General features: G+C 41.1%; 1 protein-coding gene across 2 annotated transcripts in view; it reads left to right on the forward strand.

Moving 5' to 3' along the window:
• Window positions 1–23744, forward strand: part of NDUFAF2 (NADH:ubiquinone oxidoreductase complex assembly factor 2) — a 132580-nt gene that overhangs the window by 57272 nt on the left and 51564 nt on the right. Inside the window, exon 2 of one of the 2 annotated variants that reach the window (XM_034774438.1) lies at window positions 21212–21301. The exons of the other annotated variant lie outside the window; for it this stretch is intronic. Within the exon in view, the coding sequence (XP_034630329.1) occupies window positions 21212–21301 (90 nt within the window). The remainder of the gene's footprint in view (window positions 1–21211; window positions 21302–23744) is intronic. 2 annotated transcript variants of the gene reach the window in all.

The raw sequence follows: 23744 nt of genomic DNA on the forward strand, positions 1-23744 counted from the left end.
GGCTGTGATTTCTTTTGGTTACAAGTTCATCCCCACTGGGTGGTGGTTTGAAGTGCCAATCTTCTAAAAGGGTAAATGGGATGACCAAGGTAATTACAAGTTGTGATGGGGCACACTCACCTCCTGTGAGCTCCTCCTGTCAGTTTGGTGCGAACCTGCACTCCATTCACTCTCTCTCTGCTCCCGGGACATCCTGTCCGCTGTTAACCTCATCAGGTGGGGCTTCAGTGAGCCAGCCCTCCAGCCAAGCCACACATACTCAATATGAACGAATAAATCCTTTCGGGGTGAGAGGTTTAACTGGGTATATCCCAGTTACTTTGCTAAAGTTTTTAGCTCTGTCTCTAGGCTCAGTCCTCAGCCCCTTCTGGACTAGCTTTAAGTCCATGCCTGCCCTGATATAGAGCAATGCCCCCAGGGCTTTCTCCTTGGAGACTCTTTACCTTATTGGGTCTTATTGCCACAGCTCTCCAGCCAGGTCTTCTTCAAGTCCGGGGGTAACAAAATGCAACAAATGGTTGGCCCTCTGCAGGGTCTTCAGCCCCATCCCTGAACCCTTTAAATTCCAGCCCAGTGCTTGGGCTTCTAACAAAATGTGTACCCTTCTCAGGGCTTTGGCCACTTTGCCAGTAGCCAGTGAGGGGACACGGGCCCACCCACTACTCTGGGTCCCAACCCAGGCACCCTACAAGTAGCAGCCATGTGCTGCTTCCTTTTATAGTTGCTGCTGCTATTCACTGGGTCACTTCCCATGTAACCACTTTCTTTTCACCCTTACCTCAGGGCTGAAGTTCTCCACTCCTCTTCTTCCTCACCAAATGCCAATGCCACCAGAACCCATCTTCTGGTTCTCCCTTGAGCTCCAGCTAGGAGCACCTTTTCTTACTCCTCTGGTCCCAGCCAGGAACTGACCTGCCCAAGCACCGGTTCTCCTTTTAACTGAGCCTGCTGGGCACTGATAGGCTGCTTCCCTGCATCCTTTCTAGGGAGGCCTGAGGGACTCACCTTCACTGCTCCTTTTCTGTCGTGTGGTAGGACCATGAGGCCTCCAGCAGGGGGCCTCAAAGAGCCCAGTAAACCCTGCCACACAGGCCTATCAGTCTGACATTGATTCTGGGCAAGATTATGGAGCCGTTGATACGGGACTTGAAAAATAAAGAATTAAAGGAGGATAATGTAATTAATGCCAATCTACATGGGTTTATGGAAACTAGATCCTGTCAAACTTAACATACCTTGTTTTGATGAGATTACAAGTTTGGTTGATAACAGTAATAGTGTTCATGTAGTAGACTTCTGTAAGACATTTGACTTGATATCTTTGATGCAGTGGTGGTTCGTTACTCTGTCAGCAGCTCTTGTCAGACCAATTCGCTGTGGGTATAATCTGTATATAAAAGGTATAATGTAATATGTCATTGGAAAACTAATAATTCACTGATCACTAATATTCTTCTGTGATGTACGTACAGGGTGTGTACAAAGAGTTATGGATATGTGCTAAAATTGTTTGTTTTTCAAGCAGTGAATAAGCACAGTGTACGCTAGACAAAGGAATGTGTATTTGTTTTTCTGTCCACCCTGGTCGTCAGGCAGAGACAATGAAGGTCCATTTATATATCAGGTAAACAAAGCTATCAAGCTAACAAGCAGAGAAAAAAACAGCATGATGTCTACACCGCAGCAGGAAAGAGAAACTTTATCAGGGCTATAAATATAGGGGGTCTGAATCTCATAAGAAAATAAGAATGGCCATAGTAATTCACACCAAAGGTCCATCTAGCCTAGTATCCTATCTTCTGACAGTGGCTGGTGCTAGATGCTTCAGAGAGAATGAACAGAGCAGGGCAATTTATCAAGTGATCCATCCCCAGGCGTCCAGTCCCAGCTTCTGGCAGTCAGAGGTCTAGGACACCCAGAGCATGGGGTTGCATCCCTGACCATCTTGGCTAATAGCCATTGATGGACCTATCCTCCATGAACATATCTAATTCTTTTTTGAACCCAGTTATATTTTTGGCCTTCACAACATCCCCTGGCAACAAGTTCCACATGTGGACTGTGCATTGTGTGAAGAAGTACTTCCTTTTGTTTGTTTTAAACCTGCTGCTTATTAATTTCATTGGGTGACGGCTGGTTTTGTGTTGTAAAGTGGTAACACTTCCCTATTCGCTATCTCCATACCATTCATGATTTTATAGATCTTTCATATCCCCCCTTAATAGTTGTCTCTTTTCTAAACTGTACAATCCCAGTCTTTTTAGTGTTTCCTCGTATGGAAGCTGTTCCATATCCCTAATCGTTTTTCTTACCCTTTTTGGGTTTTTTTCCAATTCTAATATATCCTTTTCTGAGATGGGGCAACTAGAACTGCATGCAGTATTCAAGGTGTGGGAGTACCATGGATTTATATAGTGGACTTATGGTATTTTTGTCTTATCTATCCCTTTCCTAATCGTTCCTAACACTGGCTTTTTATACTGCTGCTGCATTTTAAGTGGATGTTTTCAAAACTATCCACAATGACTCAGATCTCTTTCTTGAGTGGTAACAACTAATTTAGACCCCACCATTTTGTATGTAGAGTTGGGATTATGTTTTCCAATGTGCATTACTTTGCACTTTTCAACACTGAATTTCATCTGCCATTTTGTTGCCTGGTCACCCACTTTTGTGAGATCCCTGGTCACTCAATTACAGACCTAAAAGTCCCAATTCTCCAACAAAAAAACAGACTTCAACTAGAAACTGCAGAACTGGAATTAATTTGCAAACTGGACACCATTAAACTAGGCTTGAATAAAGACTGGGAGTGGATGGGTCATCACACAAAATAAAAACTATTTTTCCATGCTAATTTTTCCCCTACTGTTACTCACACCTTCTTGTCAACTGTTTGAAATGGGCCATCCTGATTATCACTACAAAAGTTTTTTTTCTCCTGCAGATAATAGCCCACCTTAATTGATTAGTCTCGTTAGCGTTAGTATGGCAACCCCCATTTTTCGTGTTCTCTGTGTATATATATCATCCTACTGTATTTTCCACTGCATGCATCCGATGAAGTGGGTTTTAGCCCACGAAAGCTTATGCCTAAATAAATTCGTTAGTCTCTAAGGCGCCACAAGTACTCCTTGTTCTTTTTGCTGATACAGACTAACACGGCTATCCCTCTGAAACCTGAGATCCCTTTGTAACTCTTCACAGTCAGCTTTGGGCTTAACTATCTTGCGTAATTTGTATCATCTGTAAACTTTGTCACCTCATGGTTTACACCTTTTTTCCAGATCATTTATGAATATGTTGAACAGCACTGGCCCCAGTACAGATCCTTGGGGACCTCTCTCCACTCTGAAAACTTATTATTTATTTCTACCCTTTGTTTCCTACCATTTAACCAGTTACTGGTCCATGAGAAAGATCCTTCCCTCTTATCCCATGACTGCCTACTTTGCTTAGAGCCTTTGGTGAGGATCCTTGTCAAAGGCTTTCTGAAACTCTAAGTCCACTACATCAACTGGCTCACCCTTGTCCACATGCTTGTTGACCCCCTCAAAGAATTCTGATTGGTGAAGCATGATTTCCTTTTACAAAAGCCATGTTGACTGTGTGCCTGATAATTCTGTTCTTTACTATCATTTCAACCAGTTTGCCTGGTACTGAAGTTAGGCTGTAATCGCCAGGATCGCCTTTGGAACCTTCTTTAAAAATCCGTGTCACATTAGTTATCCACCAGTCATTTGGTACAGAGGTTGATTTAAGTGATGGGTTACATACCACAGTTAATAGTTCTGCTATTTCAGATTGTCCAGTGGCCCCCCACTCATTGTTTGGCATGCTTCCTGGTTCTGGTATACTTAAAAACTAATAGAAAACTTTTTTGTCTCTTTTGCCAGTTGCTCTTCAACTCTTCTTCAAGCCTCAAATGATGATTGAATCAGCTGATTGTACACAGTATTACTGAATTATAAATGTGTATCAAATAAGGTCTTTTTCTAAAGCTAATGGCACACTGGTGATTAATATTATTGTAAAATATATATATTAATACTGTATGAGGAATTATGAATATTCACTGATATTATGTTTAAAGTCTGTGACCAAAAAAAGGAGAAAAAGGTTTTTTCCCAGACAGTAGGGAAGGCAGCTATCTACCTGTCTACAATGAAATTAAGCAAGGTGTGATCAAAAACAATGGAAACCCCATTTATATTTAAATCTACAGGGTGGTGAGACATCTCCAGGAAGGGCAGAACAGCATGAAATTGTCCTGAGTTGTGGACCAAAACAGTGAGTTTGGAAATATAGAGAGAAGAAGCCATCTTGGTATCCATCACTAGACAGACCCCAGTGGCCAGAGCTTTCTGCAAGGTGAGAAAGATGGATCCTTCAGACAAGGAGGTTGCAGTGTCTGGAAACTGAGTCTTTAAGAATCTGCTTAGGCAAAGCTCCTTCACCTAGGAAGACAAAGGAGACCAGTCACTTGTACTTATATGGAAGTTTCTGAATGGAGGAAGTCGGCCATGTCTGGAAAGAAAAAGATTGGAAAGAAATCTACCTTGAATCAAGGCTGTAGCTTAAGTTAGATCTTAACCATTAAAATAGTGGTCCCCAGACTTTTTAACTGGTGCCCCCGTTACCCCTGTCCACCTGCCCTCCCCCCCCCCAAACTGGGGGTAGGGGCCGGCGGTGGGATTGGGGCTGCGACTGGCGGCAGGGCCGGGAGTGGAGTCAGGGTCAGGAGCAGGGGACAGTGCAGGACTGGGTGGTGTTCCATCCCCGCCCCCCTCCTGTAGGGACTGGCCTGGGACCCTCTGTGCCCCCCAAATGTTCCTCCATGTCCCCCTAGGGGTCATGCCCCACAGTTTGGGGACCACTGCGTTAGAAAGCGTATTTTTACTTTTATTTGCTTGTAACCACTTTGTCTTTATTCCTTTTACTTGTTGTCAACTTTAATAAATAGAGTCGTTCTCTTATGGACCTTTATTACTTCTCTAAATGTTCCAAGAGAGGGATGGACATTTCCAGGCAGACAGTTTGGGGGAAGGTTGGGACTGGAGGTGTGGTGTGGTCACTTGGGTAATAGTCACCGAGGCTGGTGGAGACCAGAGTGTGGCTGTGGTGTAACAAGCAGGCTGTTGGATTCAGAGTTGCTGAACCAGGGCAGCTTAACACCCCGACACTCAGTGCAAGCTTGTATGCTGGCTGGGAGCATAGAGACAGGGAGCTACAAGAACAGAGCTTGCTAAGACTCTTGTGCTTACAGGACAAGTGGTGACAGAACCTGTCACTGATCTGAATTTTGACCCAAAACATGACAATATCTCGTGACATTTTGTTTAAACACTAGAATAATATAAACTTAACATGGCACATGTTAAAAGCTGGCCAACGGAGAGCTCTAAAATTTTAATTGTAAATTGGGGATCATTATTGAGCAGGTATTTCTAGTGGGATCCCTTGGGGATTTGTTCTTGTGACTATGCTATTTAAGATTTTTATCAGTGGCCTGGAAGAAAACATAACATTATCACTGATGATCCAACAATTGGGGGAGTGCAGAGCATAATAAAGAGCACAGCTCACTGAATCAGAGAGATCGGGATCGCTTGATAAGCTGAGTGCAAGCAAACAATATCCATTTTAATATGACTAAATGTATATACCTACGAATAAAGAATTTAGGCCATACTTACAGGTTGGGGGCTTTATCCTGTGAAGCAGTAACTCTGAAAAAGATTTGGGGGTTGTGGTGGATAATCAGCTGAGCATGAGCTCCCAGTGCAACACTGTGGCCAAAAGGGCAAATGCAATCCTGGGATGCGTAAACGGGAATCTTGAGTAGGAGTAGAAAGGTTATTTTATGTCTGTATTTGGCACTGCTGCAACCGCTGTTGAAATACAGTGTCCACTTCTAGTGTCCAAAATTCAAGAAGAGATTGATAAATTGAACAGAGTTCAGGGAAGAGCCAAGAGAATAATTAAAGGACTGGAAAACATGCCTTCCAGCAATAGGCTTAAGGAGCCCAATATATTTATTTTACCAAAGACAAGATTAAGGGATGACTTTATCACAGTCTGTAAGAACCTACATGGGGAACAAATATTTGATAATGGGCTCTTCTTGCTAGCAGAGAAAGATGGAACATGATCTAATGTCTGGAAGCTGAAGCTAGACAAATTCAGATTAGAAATAAAGTATACATTTTAACAGTGAGGGGAATTAACCATTGGAATAATTTACCAAGGATAGTGGTGGATTTTCCATCTCTGGCAATTTTAAAATCAAGATTGGATATATTTCTAAAAGACATGGTCTAGGAATTCTCTGGGGGAAGTTCTATGGCCTGTGTTGTACAGGAAGTCAGGCCAGATGATCACAGTAGTCTCTTTTGACCTTGGAATCTCTGAATCAGATTTAAAAAAAAATCACCTAAATCAAGTTTTTGTACATGAGGGGAAAATGTCTGGATAATAGCCAAGAACATGCATCTCATTTTATATTTAAAGCAAAAAGCACCCTACCATGTCTCCCCAACACTTTGGTAAATTTTCCAGGAAGTAATTACCCTGGCATTAAATATTTCAATGTTGGAAATTCCAGGTGGATTGGTTGTAGTTACACAGTATATAGAGGTCAAAACTGGTTTTATAATAGAAGGCTAGCTGCAATCTATGGATGAGTCTAGCATCTCTCCATTGTGGGAAACTTTCTCCCATCAAGAACTCAGATGTATTGTCTTAAATGAAAAAACCCAAAACATTTATTTGAGAAGTTCAACCTTAACTACTAATTCATGGCTTTATAACAGTTTGTTTTTAACTTTAATTTTCTTGAAAGTTAACATGTACCCTTAATATGTACTTGCTTCTTTAACTTCTTTTTGTTTGTTTATCTAGGATTGCACTTTAAAGTGGCATATTAGGACACAATATTTGTAGCTAATTCGACATTTTCAGTTACTAGTATCTTTTTCTGGAAATGTTTGCTTAGTGGTATGATTGCCTAAAGAGCAATGAAAAGGCATACTATATTTTAGTTTGATAGTGATTACTTTTAAATGGTCAAATTTTACTCCAGACCAAAACAAAGCAAACAAAAAAAAATAGTTGGGAAAAGGAAACATCCAAAATATTTTAGATTTAATGCTATTAAAATTAATTTATATTAGAAATTCTCTAGTAATTTCATGGGAAAAAATATTATTTCCCCCAAAAACTGTTCTTTACATTGTATATCTGAAAGAGGTGAACTAAAAAAAATTAAATTCTGCCCTCAGATGCAGAATTTAATAGAATAACACTAGTTAGTGCTAAAATATTGTACATATGTAGCTGTAAATGTGTAAGACTTGAACACTACTAAATTTCTTTACAAATCTCAAACCAATAAACCCACTTTTTATAAAATGTATTTAACTTGTTGTAAAAGCAGAAATAGGTTTAGTTCCTTGAGAATATTTGTACAACCAGCTTTAATAATTGACTTTATTCTGAAAAAGTAAATTGTTAAATGAGTCTTTGCAAATTATTTATAATTGAAATGCAATTAATCATCCAAACCAGACCATAACACTGCTGTGTTGGGTCATATTGCTTAATTGATGTTCTCTCCAGCTGTAACTTTCTTTTCATTTCATTTGCAATTCATACTCACTGTCGTTTGCCCATTTCTCTTCCTTGCATGATTGCCTTTTTGTTTATCTTCATACATTGTATCTTTATTTATAGACTACGAGATATTGTAAACCTCCTCTCTGCTTTCTAAATTCCCGTTATACATGCTAAATCCCCATTTTATGCAGGTTTTTGATAAATTTACAGAAAATATTCAGTACTTTAGTCTTGGATTTATTCATACTGTGACAGTAATTGGTAGAAAACTGTTTCTTGCAGCTGATAGGCAAGCGCAAAAAAAAAAAAAAAAGCAGTTGGGACAAAGCTACCACATGCCAGAGTGCTGAGGATCCATCAGGATTTTAAGAAGTGTACTTACATTATTTAAACCTCTGTTGAAAAAGGAATTGCAATACAGTATGTTTGTAGTAAGCATATTATGGAATTCATTTACTAAACAGTGATTTTTGTGTTAAAAGTGTAGTATCTATTAGGCTCAACATTGTTTTTGCTGAGGCGGAATAGTGTCAGAAGCTTTTCAAAGAGCAGAAAATAGCAAACACTGTGACTTACATGTTTGAAAACTGGATTTGAGTAGCTCTTACTGCATTCTAAACAAGAGCATAGTTGGGACTAGAAAGACAAGCAGTTTTAAGAGGTTTTAGATCTCATTGTCCACTGAGGGAATTTGTGTGTCAAAACAAAATACAATAAACAGAATTATTACTTCAGAGGCACTGAAGTGTTAAACTGATGTACAGCAAACTTCCTGAAAAGCAGTAGCTCTGTGTGCCTACATACAAGCCAAGGACTTCAGTCTCCAATGCAGTCACTCATTCTTCTTTTACGGCCATTAAATTCACATTCAAAAAGTACAAAATATTACAAAACATATAGTTGGTGTGAACAAAGTTATGGAATGCAATTGTCTAAGTCTTTTGTTTTGACTGGTTAACGTTTTGTGATATAATTATGTGTAGCATTGTAAATATATTATAGTAGGTCTCTTAATGTGTTCAGTAGGAAAACAAAAGTATTTTGGCTCTTTTCTGACTCGTGTATATGTACTAAAAATGATGACAAACACTATATCTAGAAGCAAAGTGCCAAACTCCAATCTGGACTGATGAGGAAAGTAACAACCCTTTCTAAATTGAGAACTGTGTTTAGGTCAGTTGTGTATATTTGCATGGTAAACCTGAATCTGTGCAGTTTCCAAAGGTATGGTGTGCACAGGACAATTTTCACATCCCACTCACATAATGGGTGAGATCTGAAATGAGTTTCAAAGCAGATGCATTCTTCTTTGAGTGTTTGCTCATGTCAGTTCCATTCTAGGTGTGTGCGCACCCACGTATGCAGTGGTTGGAGATTTTTGCCTTAGCAGTATCCGGACGGTCTGCTGTGACGCCCTCTGCAGTGCTGATCTCATGTGGTGGTATATTGGGCGCCAACAGCGCTATGCCCTCTCAGTTCGTTCTTAGCACCCGTAGTGGTTAGTCGGCGCGCCTTTCCTTGCTTAGCAAGGGCTAGCGGTTTTTCTTGTCTTACTGACTTCGAGCCTTAGGACCTTTGTAAATAGTTTGTTTATAGTAATTAGTTAAGTAGTTGTTAAGTGTAGTTGATAGTTGGGATACGTCTACACTTACCTCTGGGTCAGGCGGCAGGCAATCGATGTTCTGGGATCGATTTATCGCGTCTGGTTTAGACGCGATAAATCGATCCCGGAAGTGCTCGCCGTCGACGCCGGTCCTCCAGCTCGGCGAGAGGAGTACGCGGCATCGACGGGGGAGCCTCCCTGCCGCGTCTGGACCCGCAGTAAGTTCGGACTAAGGTGCTTGAAATTCAGCTACGTTATTAACGTAGCTGAATTTGCGTACCTTAGTCCGAAGTGGGGGGCTAGTGGGGACCAGGCCTTAGAGTCCCAGCGGCAGTCTTACTGGTTTAAACCCTTCATGGACTGCAGCAGGCCTATGCCTGTGAGTGACCCCCCCCCCCCATAGCAGCTGCCTTCAGTGCTTGGGGGAATCTCACATCCAGGATCCATACCAGATCTGTAAGAACTCCTGTCCCAAAACCCAGAGGAAGCATGACATTCATTTTCGAGGGGTCTTCTTATGGAGTCTGCCCTTCGCCCAGCTTCTGAGCCATCCCACCAGGTCGTGCCAAGCATCTTGGCCTCCGTGAGCAGCGCGCCACCGGCACAGAGTTTTACCCGGCACTGTTTCCCATCGCCAGTGCCTAAGAAGAAAACGAAAAAGCACAGCTCCCCAGCACCGAGCAAGAAGGCTCAAGGTTCATCTAGTAAGGGACCTGGGCCAGGCTGCCAGGCTACTCTGAAGCCACGTGTTCGTGCCTCCCCGGTTAGGGCCTCTAGCCACTTAAGAAGTCCGCCACTGACTCTCGGGAGTGTTATGGGACCCAACCCCCTACTGGCACCGTTGTCCTCCCAGGCTCCCCGGCACCGAGAGAGCACAGGTTTGCTATTGATAGAATTGATATCAAAAGTATTTATGGTTCTTAGCGACTTTTTGAGCGTAAGGTATTCAAAATGGAATGTGTGACAGACAGACCGATGTGGGCTAAACAGATTTATCACCAAACACTCCAAAAGTGGATGTAAAAAGGTGAACAGAGCTACAGCATCCAGGAATTAAAATCACACACAATCTAACCCACCCTGATCCCCACATCCCGACACACCCAATCCTGAAAAGATTGCTCCTAGTAGATGTGTGGGGGGCATTTGCATGCGTTTGGCATGTCCGGCCTTGGTTTGGACAGCCTGGGGCCTTTCCTGTGCTTTTTAACCTGCTAATTCAGGTGGCCGCAAGGAGAAGCCACAACTAATGTCTAGCCACGCTGCACTGGGCGTGTCAGAAAAAAGGCTAGTTTTTGCAGGTGATTATTTTTAATCCCAAAACAACTGGAAGCTCCGTCCCTGAATATGTCGCCCAGATAGCTTACGAAGTCCTGTCTTTCAGAGATCAGAGGTGGGGGAAGAGTCTTTAACAAAACAGTAACATCCATAGTTTCAGGCCTACACACACACAACGCAGCATATCCCTGAAAATCCACCATCTGCTAGATACTCTCCAAGTGCTGTCCATTTGAAGCCAGTCTGAAGAATCACTGGGGGAATAGCTCAGTGGTTTGAGCATTGGTCTGCTAAACCCAGGATTGTGAGTTCAGTCCTTGAGGGGGGCCATTTAAGGATCTGGAGCAAAAATCTGTCTGGGGATTGGTCCTGCTTTGAGCAAGGGTTTGGACTCAATGGCCTCCTGAGGTCCCTTCCTGATATTCTATGACTTGATTCAGAGTAAGGTCCTTACCATATCCTTCCAACAGCATTACTGGCCGAACTTTTCAGGTCAGGAGCCTTCCCCCAAAGTCCAACAGCTGTTTCCTTTGTCATCTTAGGTGCAAAGGGGGAAATGGACAGGGAGAGAGAGAGAGGGGTGTCTTGGAGTGTTTGCCCCCTCACTTTTAAAGTTCATTTCCCCCCTTTCAAATGCAAGTTCTTGAGTGTGATTTCTAGGTAAAAGTTCTGAGCCAGGCAGCACGAAGTCTTCTGGTGAAAAGTCTCATGCTGTTTTTTCTTGGCCCTGTTTGCTGAAATGCAGATTCTCTTTGTCCCCTGCATTCCCCTTTAATTGTCTGAAGACTCTGTTTACAATTTATATATAAATTTGAGGTAGACACATCCATTTGTTTTAAGACCTGCTTGACCCATTTTGCTTAATTGTTGTAACATGAGTTTGAACATGCCCTATTAATATTATATTTAGGGGGGATTTTAATAATTTTACACACAACGTTGCTACATACATTTCACCATAATATTATTGACCAGTGAGTTATTAGTTTTCAAATAGCTCTGTGACACTCCCCAGGATACAATCTTCACTGTTGAACAGTGGTGCCCCCTTAACTCTATAACCTGGGATGCCTTTTACACAGTTTTGTGGTCAGAACAGTCACACCTGGCCTGCTCACACAGCCTTCAGCATGCAAATTTACTCCCAGCTAAATACATGAGCACTCTGACCAGCTACTCATGAATTACATACAGGACAACACCCACAAATTCTTAGTCCCAGTTTTGTTCCCCCAGAAATGTGCATCTTGAACTGTCCAGTACGCTAATGAACAATGCACGCTTATAGAAAGTCCATCATTTCATCAAAGGAAATGATACATGCACCAGTCTTGTTATCCTAAATTGACTTTAATCCAAACACACTGGTTAAGATAAAACAATAAAATAAATGTATTAACTACAGAAAGATAGATTTTAAGTGATTAGAAGTATTGATGCATAAGTCAGGATTGGTTACAAAAGAAAATAAGAGTAATATACAAGCTAATATCTAACTTAACAAGCTAAGTGGCTTTAAAAGCAAAGGTTTTGTCTTACCATATGATGCTGTAAATTTCATAGACTGGGTCTCCTTCTAGCCTGGGACCACTCCCCCTTAGTTCAGCTCTTTGATAATCGTTGATGTCATGAGCAGAGAGATGGGAGGGGGAGAGGTGAGTTGGAGGTCATAGTCTCTCATATTTATATCCCTTGCCCTTCTTTGAGGATTACCCCCAACTGGGGTGTAGGTAACAAGCCATGTCTTGTGGACATGAAGTTTGAAATATTCATGTGATGCAGTGTAAATTTCTTATGCACACCTTCCTTCCTGCCAAGGAATACCCGTTTTAAGTAGGTGATTGTCCAATTAATTATGCTTCTACATGGCTGGGAGAGCCAGTGTGTCTTTGTCTCTGAAGAACTGGTTTGAGCCTGCCTTTCTAACTCTAGCAATGTTGTACAGTAGAAACTTTACATTAAATGTTGATATGCATATTTTACCAGAACAATGTTCAGCAGATTATGGGTTTTCAAATGATAGCTCATACAGGGCATACTTTGTACAAAATTTATCAGTATTGTAAAAGTGGTGACCATAAAAGTATAGACCCTCACATCCTCACAAGGTGTATTTTGTACATACATTTTTACAGTATGTTTAGGATGTGAATACAAGGGTGAATCCAGTCGCAGGCATCCTTTCAGAGGCCTTCAAAGTTGCCAAATGTGGCTTTTGGCTTGTTTTGAATTTTAAATGGCTCAGTGGTTTTGTAGACTGAAGACATTTCAAGACTTGTAAAAACAGGTTTTGTTTAAAGATTAGTGGAATTAAAGCTCCATTTTAGCGTAGGAGTGGGGGCAGAAGTGGAGGGTAAAAAAAAAAAAAAAAAAAAAAAAAAATTCTTCAGGACTTATCTTCCTCATTCCCTTTGGTCAGGACCAAGTGTGACTCCCCAGTTCCTTCTTACTTGCCCTTATATTTAGGTGGAAAGACTGGTAGAACCTTTGGATGCTGAGAATTCAATGGCTTGTCTATCTCCTAGTAGCATATGTAATAGTTAGACATGACTAGCAACTCAGAAATAATGAAAGTCTCAGAATGAATATCTACATTTAAATTCTGTGATCCCAATGGCCCAAAATAAATTGACAGATTGTTGATGGCACGTGGAATGTTTCCTTGGAGAAGAGAGTCTGTATCTTCCAGATTGTCTTCAGAAAAATAGCCTGATTTCTATCTCAGTGACAGATGATCATGGACATCCATCTCCTCAGAAACTATTTTGAGCCCCACCCAGCAGAAGGACATAATTTTGGAACTTGAGACTCTGGTTATCAAATTCCTGGAGATTAGCCCAAATCCTATACATCTCATTTGTAAATAATTAACAAACTCATCACAGCAGTCAGTCAAGGTCACTAATAGGGCACTTAAGATTAATCAGAACATGTGCTACCCACATGATGTCTGCTGGGCAGTTCCATTCAGAGGCCATGGCTGAGAACAACAGAAGTAACATCTTGGAATATTATAGCTTTTATGTTTTGTCCACATACAGTCCTTGTATTGAGGATAGCAGGCAGCTTCTAAGCTATCTTCTCTCCAGGCTCTGTCCCCACCTACTTTTTTAACTCCCAGAGGTCACTATTAAATGATCGTGGACTCCATGCACAGCAGACAGCCAGGGAATAGCAGAGAGCTAGGGAGTTGAGAGCCCCTTAAAAGCTTATAGTACCTGCTGGTGAGTGAATTTACTTTGGTTCAAAATGAGGCGATCAGATGTGCCACAGTGCCAATAAGAAAACCCTAAAAATCCATAAGATTCCTCATACTTGCTGAGGGCATGAGAAAATGGACTGTGATATTGGTATAGATGTGCTCCTCTATTGAAATTCCAAAGAGGATGGCTGGTCTGTTCAACAAGACTGATTATACTATTGATATAGTCAACCCAAACCCAAAGCCAAGGACGAGCATCTAGCCAGCCATATAAGAGCACTTCTTGAGCTACTAGCTAAAACTTGAAGCCCATCACTTCAAGAAATACCCATGTTGGACCAGCCACGCTGGTGTGCGCATTCACGTTGAAGATTCTTGTTCTTCAGACTTTCAAGGACTCCAACAGCAATGGTGAGCTACCAACTCAGAATTCATCTGTGAATTCTGCCATAAAGTCCGGGGGTCTCTACATCAGCAGAACAATGAAGTTTTTGATCATGCCCAACAACACAGATGCTCTAATAAACTTGTTTCTATAGCTAGCTTTCTGTCAAATAAGGCATTACTTTTCAGGTTTCTAAATGACTGTGCAACATTACTGGTGCTGTTATAATGGCTGTTATATTTCACCCAAGAGTTGACTCCATTTCAGTGATGGAAGAAATGTTTCCATAGGGTATTTTTGAAGCTTTCAAAAGTTTATTTATAACTCAATAAATAATAATCCTAACATTAATCCTTTGCTTAGGAGGTTTCTTGTGCTCCAGATTTCAGGCTGTGGCCTGATCATCTTTATTTTGATCCCATTTGATTCCGTGGCAAAACTTCATTGACTTAAATGTCAGGAAGTTTTGGCCCTGTGTTTTTCTGTAAAAAGTGAAAAGTACAGAGTTTTCTCTGTTCCTCTAATCATTCCATAGACCAGGAAATGCTTAGCTTTTGTTGGAATATTTCACTGTAAAATACAGTGAGTTAATTACAGTATTCAAATCTCAAATTTATTGTAAAGAAATAATTTGAAAACGTGAGTTTTCAATATCACCAATCTCTAAGCTTGTTTAATTTTAGACCTAGATGCTTCAGTTTGCTTTTAAAAGAACAATTCAGAGACATTAAAATACAACTGTCATAATTCTGACTGAAATTGTTAAATTTTTGGTGATTTCACTTTAAAATACTTGATTGTTCAGTCAGTCAGAAATATATTTTGTAAATTACAGACCAGCAATGGAAAGGGAAGTAGCACACACATTATATTAGTATTTCCAAGTGCTTGACTCTGCATTCATCAATTTAAAACAACTTGCCGGGATTGTAGCTCCTAATAATGGAAACTGTGTTAAGTAGCTCAAAGTCAGAGTACTGCTCAAGCACTTCATACAGGGCCCAGTCCTAAAAAGTGCTGAGCATCTCCTGTAAAGCTGAGTGACCTTCAGCCCCACTGACCTTAAGGGTATGCAGTATTTACCAGGATCAGATCATCTTCCCATTAAAGTCAATGGCAAACTCCATCGCTGGAGCAGAGACCTAAGGAATTGACCCTGAAGTGCTGAGCACCCACAGCTCCTATTGATTTCAGTGGGAGTTGCAGGTGTTTAGCACCTTAGAAGATTAGATAATAACACACTATTAAACAACTGTATATATTTTGGTCATCTTTATGATTCTTCTCTTCCTAGCTAATTGGTTGTATTGATATCAGCGCCTGTTTGCTCTATCACCAGTGGCAGTGATTCTTGCTGTCCAAATTAGTGCAACGGCTCTGTCCAATGACAGTACTTACATAAATAGTACATATAGAGTTTTACCTGGATCACCCATATTGTTCTGAGTGCTTAGTGGAAATGTAAGAAGATAGGTCCCTGTGCAAAGAGCTAGTGATATAAAGAGACAACATGCAGAAGCAGGTGAAAGGAAGCAACTCAAGATTAAAATAATAAATAAATTTACTATTTTCTTTTTTAACTCGCTGTTTGTATTTTAATTATGGTAAATAGTTTATTTAATGTTCCCCCCCCCTCTTTTCTAGTTTAGTCCTTAATTATGTTCCCCCAATCCCTCACCGATTCACATCAATCCTTAACTACCCAACCCTTCAGAGGTAAAATTTTTCTATGTATCACTGTTTTATTCTGAAACATTGAAGTAACTGGTACTGTGTATGTGCCAGAAGCTTGATTAGATAGTAGGATTTGATATATTAAACATAAAAGCTTAAATAATTTAATAGATAAATAAAAGGGAATATCCAAGGCACCTGAACTACAGTCCTGCATAAACAATACTCCTAAATCATAAATTCTGTAGAGTTTGTGGCAAGCTAGAAAACTTTATTATAGATATGAACGGCTGATTTTATAAGCAAAGAAAAGGGAGCAAAATACAGTGTATGGGCTCTGCAATGTCTTTTATGTCTCCAAACAACTTCTGTTACAGGTAGTTTTACACATTTGTTTAATTGAAGGTAAAGGCAGTTCAGTCATTGGGAGGTAATACAGCTGTTAGTTCATCTGAACTGAGACTGGAGATCAAGATAAAGGTGGCAAATTGTCTGGAAACAGTCAGTTGGCAAAACCGCTCTGGAGCTTGTAGAGTCTATCTGTGCATCAGTGAACTCGATTTTCTGATGAGGACCAGCATTGACTTCCTAGTGCAGTAAACCAGTCATTCTAAGTCAGTTTGGGGACAATAGCTGGTAAGATGACCATACAGAACCTCGAATATCTAGTACATTTATTGAGGTTGCAGAGGTCAAGAATAGGTCCTACTCCTCCTTTGAATTTGGGCATCAGGAAGTACCAGGAATAAAAACCTTGACCCCAGTGCTCCACAGGAACTTCTCCACCACGCCAAAGCCAGTAAAGAGTGAACCTGCTCTAAGAGCAATATCTCATGAAGAGGTACATGGGGGAGGGTGGGAAGGAGGTACCTGCACAGTGATGGGGCAGTTGAAAGGACCTGTTCCATCCCGCGTATCAGCAGCAGCCATACTCTTCTTGGAGGAAGAAGAGTCTCCACGAGGCTTAGAGTGGTACTGATTGGTCTTATGAGACCTTTTCTTTGGCACACTCGAAGGAGAGTGATTTCTGCGCCTCTTTGGAGAGGCAGCGGCTGCGGAGTGTGAGCTAGCAGCCCCTCACCGAAGTCGAGGGCAACTTCTGATATGACACAGGCCTCGATACCAAAGCAGGCCTCATGGCCTGCTCGAGCAGGTGCCACCTGAGTTCGTTTTGTGAACGATTTAAAGATTGAACACTGCTTTTTGACATGAGCCTCACCTGGGAAGAGCAAGCATCTTGTGTGAACATTGCTGGGGATAGTCCCGCCCCCACACACAAACAGCCATTTTCAACCATGGTGAGGGCATCACCAGGGAAGAAAACTTAACTAGCTAACTAACATTAATACTAAGGTACTACTAACTATATACAACTAGAACCACAAAGTCCAAGGATTTTGTGAGGTTAAGAACTGCACAGTGCTCTCACTCCAGCTATGGGCAGTAAGAAGGAACTGTTGAAAGCTGTGATGCACTAGTTGTTGTTTTAACAACCTATGATGATATTATTCATTAGTGAATATAGCTGACTTTCTGACTTCCTTTCACATAACATAGCATCCAGTTAATTGGAACACTTTTAAAATTTCTGTTTGAACTTTATTCCAGTGTTTTCTGAAATATTGGATAGGTTAATAGCCCCTAAATACAATTAAACTTCTTTTTTCTTATCTATTAGAAAGGTCCAGATGATTCTTTGTTTTTTCCAGGTCACTTTTTCCAAAAAATAAAATTAATCAAGTATTAGCGTAACAAGAGATCTGGTCTGAGAACAGATAAACACTTCAGTTCCCTTTGGTGTGGATGGGAGTTGCAGAGACTCAATGTAATAAATTGGCCTAGTGTTTGATTGTCTCCCTCTAGTGGCTGTTCTCAGTGACTACATAACCTGCTGATATTTCACAGCCAGTGAAAGCTCAAGTAGCAGAAGCTTGTGATTTTGATGGTGACTGCTGAAGGGTTCCAGATTTCTGCCCTCACTCCTTGTGTCACTTTATGCAGTCATGGTTCAGTACACCTTTCATGATTAAGCCTAGTATATGTACTTAGAAGCGTGGCACCAAAATCTCTTTTTCAAATGATTACTTTATAAACAGTATCTTAACTAATCAATAAAACCTTAAAATCAAGGTGATATTGACTTCTTAAAACTATATGCAAAGAGGATTTTTATTGGCTCTCAGAAGAATAAGCCAGTAGCATGAGTTTGTTTGCGATAGTTGAACCATTCTGTTTTGAGATACATCTCATACAGGTACTGTAGTGCAATCTCTTTATTGTGAAATTGCAACTTACAAATGTAGAATTAGTATTATTTTTTACATAACCGTGCTCAAAAACAAAACGATGTAAATCTTTAGACCTACAAGACGAATCATGAAGGGGCATATGAATGTTTAGCATATCTGGCACGTAAATACCTTGCACTGCTGGCTACAATAGTTCCATGCGAATGCCTGTTCTAACTTTCAGGTGACGTAAATAAGAAGCGGGAGTAGCATTATCTCCCGTAAATGTAAACAAACTTGTGATTGGCTGAACAAGAAGTAAGACTAAGTGGACTTATATGAGGTGAATTGAAAAATACTGTTTCCTTTGTTGATCTTTTTTACAGTACAAATATTTATAATAATATAAAGTGAGCACTGTACACTTTGTATGCTGTGTTGTAATTGAAATATATTTGAAAATGTTAAAAAGATCCAAAAATGTTTATAATAAATTGGTATTCTATTATTGTTTAACAGTGCAATTAAAACTGATTAATCGTGACTATTTTTAATCTAGTTAATTTGTTTTGTGTTAATCGCATTCATTAACTGCGATTAATTAATAGCCTGTGTCATTTGTGTTTAAGATCTATTAATGTCACATGAAGACTGGGTTCATTTTGAAATTTAAACTATAGCATATTAAACTGTGACACTTGAGTAGGTACTTGCGTTTGCTTCACATATGTAACCCTTGCAAGGGAAGTTTCTTGAACTATCGTAATGATGTCCTCATTACAAAATTTATGTGAAAGCACTCTAGAATAAATGCACAATTTCATGCACAGCAAACTGGATATGAATGTTATTCCTGATTTATTTAAAAAAAAAAAAACCTTTTAAATTGTGCAAGCAGGCTTTATATTGGGAAATGGAATAGCTTTAAGGGAATTTCTGCCCAAAAAAATCAGTATCTGATTATGAAGAAGTACCTCTGTAACCTATAAAAGGCCTTAATTTAAATCCCAAAAGCCTTCTGTATGATCTTTCTTCAGTAGATAAATGTGAATTACTTGTAAGCAAAAGTCCGCCGAAGGAAAACTAAGGGACAAAGCAAACCAGACCATTGTTGTCGTTAATTAGCATCCTATCCACATCACGGATGCAGAAAAGATGTTAAAAGCCACCAACCCAACGGCATGATGATCCCTCAAAATCATGACTTTGAGAAGTAATTTTCGGAGTTTGGCACCAGGCTCTGATTCTTACAAGACTGGCCTGTGTTGTACAGAGGATGAATACTGGGGGAAGGAGCCTCAGTATGCCATTACTTGTGTTTGTTTTATGAAAGCATGCATCGGAATTATCCAATAGAAGAAATATGTTTAGTTCAAAATGTGTAATTTGTCATGTATGTCATTTATATAGCTGTGTAAAATACATGGATCACATATGGGCTGGTGATATCCATGTGCTGAATTACGTTCAGTATGCACCTTTCTATGTCCTCAACACCCAGCCCATTATTCCATCTCTGCCAAGACAGCAACATGTCTGAGCAGCTTTTTTTAAAGAGCTGTCCTTTTAACTACAACAACAAATCATCTCCACCTTCAAGGAAGTGGAGGAAAATATCTTCACTCCTCAGAGATATACTGGCTCAGGCCTAGTATCTTTTCAAGATCAAACAAACAAACAAAAAGACGCCCTGCGCTTTATATCAGCGAAGGTTGCTCTACTCATAACATACCTACCACAAAAACAAGGAAATTAATACTCCCCTCCACCCAATGACATGTATTACTACATAGAACAACCACCAAACACTATAGACTAGATGTTAAAACCTTGGCTCTTTCCCCATGCAGATGCTGTATTTTCAGGACTCCTTTCACAAACTTGCTTCCTCCACAGGTCCCATATTAGTTAAACTAATTGCATTTGTCATTATATGTACAATTCCTGCTTATATCCAACTTTTAGAGGTACGTGATGGCTTTCTTCCTCTCTCATTTCCCCACCATTGAAGCTACTGCTCCATTTATTTTATATGGGGAAAAATACTTAGCAAAATGCCTTTTCTGCAGCTGATGAAAGGAACATGGAAGTTACCTCTTGTACAACATGCTATGGCCTGCCTTCTAGGCAAACCTGACGAATCAGAGCACATCAACACCGCACTCTACACTGGCTTCCTGTCTGATTATGGAACCATTTAAAGATTCTGGTCCTTGGCCAGTAATGGCCTCAATGATATTTGAGTGTGGCAGATAGAGTTTATGGGAAAGCTTCAGCAGACAGTCCTCAGTGTGACATTCTTAATGCAAGAAACTCTGCACAATGAACTGATATTGAAATACTGTGTTTTCCGATTTGTTGCATAATCTATGAATGACTTGGGATCTTAAACTTTTAAAAATATGTATTAAAAGTTTAGCAGTTTGAATTGTAATCTCTAAATGGCCATCTTTCCCTTCTGCATGATGATCCTTCATTTTAGTCTGTGGGGCAGATTTATATTTGTGAACATAAAAAGTAACATTTGTTCAAATGAAAGCATATGTAATAGGGTGATTACCCCACATATGCTGTGAAAGGGTTAATATTGGCCTGAGAAGCCAATTAACCTGCCTGCTTGCACCTGGAGGGTGTGCCAGGCCTGATTAGAAAGAAGGGCCAGGGAGAACAGGGCTTGTTTCCATAAAGAGCTGGGTGAGCCCACTTGGGGAGAGGAAACTCCAGAGAAGAGGAGTTAGGGATCTTCCCTTTGTCTGAGAAGCAGCCTGATAGAAGGCCATGAAAGAGAAAGGGGAGAAAACCAGACGTGCTTTTCCAGGATAGAGCTAGAGACCTAACTGGAGCCTGTCTAATGTCCTTGATAAGGGGAGGAGGGTGCCAGGCCCTGGATCATGGCGTTGATTGAGGTACAGAAGGACAGTGTAAAACAGCAGGGGCACACCTCTGATGAGGTGGCTGCCAGTTGAGCCCAGGTGGGCTGAAGGTTTGTTTTTTGTATACATTGCAGTCCTGAAGTGTGGCCCCAGAAAGGGCACAGGACTCTAACGTGGTCTGGACAGAGAAGGCAAAAGAATAATAGAGGGAAATTGAACCAAGGGCTCTGCATTGCCACAGCTAGTCAAGAAGGGGATGTGTTGGGGCAGCAACTTTGTCATAGCATAATCTGCTTGGCTGTTAATGTTACATAGGTGTATACTTTTAAATGTAATCTTTATTTATGTTAATAGGACAGACCATTCCAGAGAAAAGACTAGTAGAAGCTGTAAATCAAGAGGAGTATAAGTATGAAGTGGGCAACCTGCCAACAGAATGGGAAGGTAAATGTTTGGGATTTTGTTTTTATTTTCATGTAACCTTGAAAGTACAAAATGCTGAAAATTAAATTCAGTAGAATACCTGACTCTACACACCTATTTGCTCTTTGCTGAGATCTTTTCATTTTGAGGCATGAAGACTAAAGTAATCATATCTAGCTATTGTGAATTCTGAAAGTATCCACTTTTAAGCACAAGTAAAATGATGTTTGCCTTTAAGAAATGGGTCAGTACATGAAAATGTATGTATAGTTTGCATGACCATGATTTTGATTTTCTCCAACCAGTTGTGAAAATGTTTGAGAGTGAGGGAGCAATCTGACAGAATGACCCTGAAAAGAATGTATCTGGGCTAAAACCTTTTCAGGGCATGTCCTCTCTGCAGGTGATTGGTGCCCATGTCAGAGTGGCCACACTCAAATTCCTGGGTCTGCACTCACTCAGGTATCTGGCTAGGACTTCTGGGGACACATCCCTAGTGCTTTTCCTCCAGGGTAGATTGGCTGAGCCTCTGGAGGTTTTTCGCCTTCCTCCGCAGCATGGGGCAGGGATCACTAGCAGGAGGGTCTCAGCCGATTGAAGTCACTAAAACACAGGACTGGGGACTTCAACGGTAGAGTACAGGGAAGGGTCTTGCGGCCTGCAGCATGCAGGGGGTCAGACCAGATGATCATAATGGTCCCTTCTGACCTTAATGTCTATGAGTCTATGAGTCTATGAGCTTAGCACTGCAGTGAGTTGATGCTCTATGATTCTTTCCCAGTTAATTGTGGGACAACTTGTCTGTCCTTCTGTGCACACAGCAGGAATTGTGGGAAGGCATTAGAGGACTACCAGCTTTTGAGTTGCTTAGCCTGCACCTCACACCAAAGGAGGCAGGTTACCAGCTGGAGTGAAAGCAGCACTTGGGCTTTTGCCTACACCCAAGATTGATCTGTTGCTTTGCAGTGAAAGCACCATCTAAACTGAGGTCAGAGTTTTTTGTGTGGTCAGAAGCCAGGGACAACACTTGAGTAGGAGCCTGAGTTAACTCTTCAGTGAAGATATATAATTAGAGATGACTTCCAACATTGTCAAACCAAGGGTGTTTGTTTAGCTTTCTACCTTGAAGAAAAAAACATATATGAACAACCACATTTTTATTACCTGCAGTTGCACTTTTAACACCACACTTGCTCATCCTTGTAATTGCCATAAAAAATTCTGTGACTGGCAGCATTGAATTGGAAGGATGCATGAAGGTAAGGGAAAATGGGAAAAATAAATAGGTAATTGTCATTTTCTTTTTAAATACAGAGCCGTTTAGGGAATAAGAAGAACAGATTCAAACCGCTCTGTTTCCCATCCATTATTTGAACAGAAGAGGTGTGCTGTGCATCTTGTTTATGACAGATAAAGTGCAAAAAAATTTCAAAGAGCCCAAAATATGAACAGTGGTGCTAAGTGGATTTTTCAGTTCTGTGTCAGTTGAAATGTTAGCAGCTGAAATGTTGTGTTATGGAACTATAGATAACTGAAATAAATGGAAAGGGCCAAATCCTGGCTCCTCTAGTATAGGTTTAGAGGTCCCTGTACCACAGCAGGATCAGTGTGGTTTTGCTGCGTCGGAGAGGCCAGATTTGGGAAGCCCCTTCAGGAAGCCATGGAGTTCAGTTCCTCAGTGACTTCATGTGTATCTATGCAAGGATTGGGTGTAGGGCGAACAGGGGTATGGAAAGGGCTGGTGAATCAGCCCTACACGGATTCTGGTTAGTCTTTCTACATTAAGTGGCCTCATGGAAGCTAGTGAATTTCTGAAGTGAAGCAGAGCTTGATTATAGTGGTGTCCTAAATCCTATTACCCCATTTAAATGTGTTGTTCCTCCTTGGGGTGATAGTAGCAGGGGACACCATGTAGCAGCTCTTTGCTGGGTTGGTGGGTGACCTGTCACTTCTTTGTGTAGTCTGGGCTCTCTCCTCAGTTCTGGCCCACTGCTCCTTGTCTTCAGGAGGGTGGGGGTCTATTTCAGAGAAGGGAGATCTGTCCCTACCCACCCAAGCAGAAGGCCCCAGTTGACACCATTCCATCAGAGCCAAGGTGAAGGGCGACAGTAAGGGCCACATCAGAGTCCTGTGCTGAGGTGATTTTGGTAAGGGATCCCCAGAGCAGCAAGATTAAGAGTTAAAATGAAGGGGCATGTCACATGGTTTGAACTGTCATTTCAAGCCATCTGCATGCTTGGTACCCAGGGCTGTGAGGCACCTCACTACCACCTGCCCTTGGCATGAGGAAGCCTCATTTGTTCCTGCTGTGGTCAGCTCCCCAATTCCACCTGCCACACGCAGCATTAGCACTCCCCTCTGGGCTCACACGGCCCCACTATCTCTCTACAGTTGAGCTATAGGCACATTCAAGCTTCCGAGCATCTCCCTGGAGTGTCCAGCCTCTGTTCTGCTGGACATTTTG

Source organism: Trachemys scripta, chromosome 6 (assembly GCF_013100865.1).
Source record: "Trachemys scripta elegans isolate TJP31775 chromosome 6, CAS_Tse_1.0, whole genome shotgun sequence".
Taxonomy (NCBI): Eukaryota; Metazoa; Chordata; order Testudines; family Emydidae; genus Trachemys; species Trachemys scripta.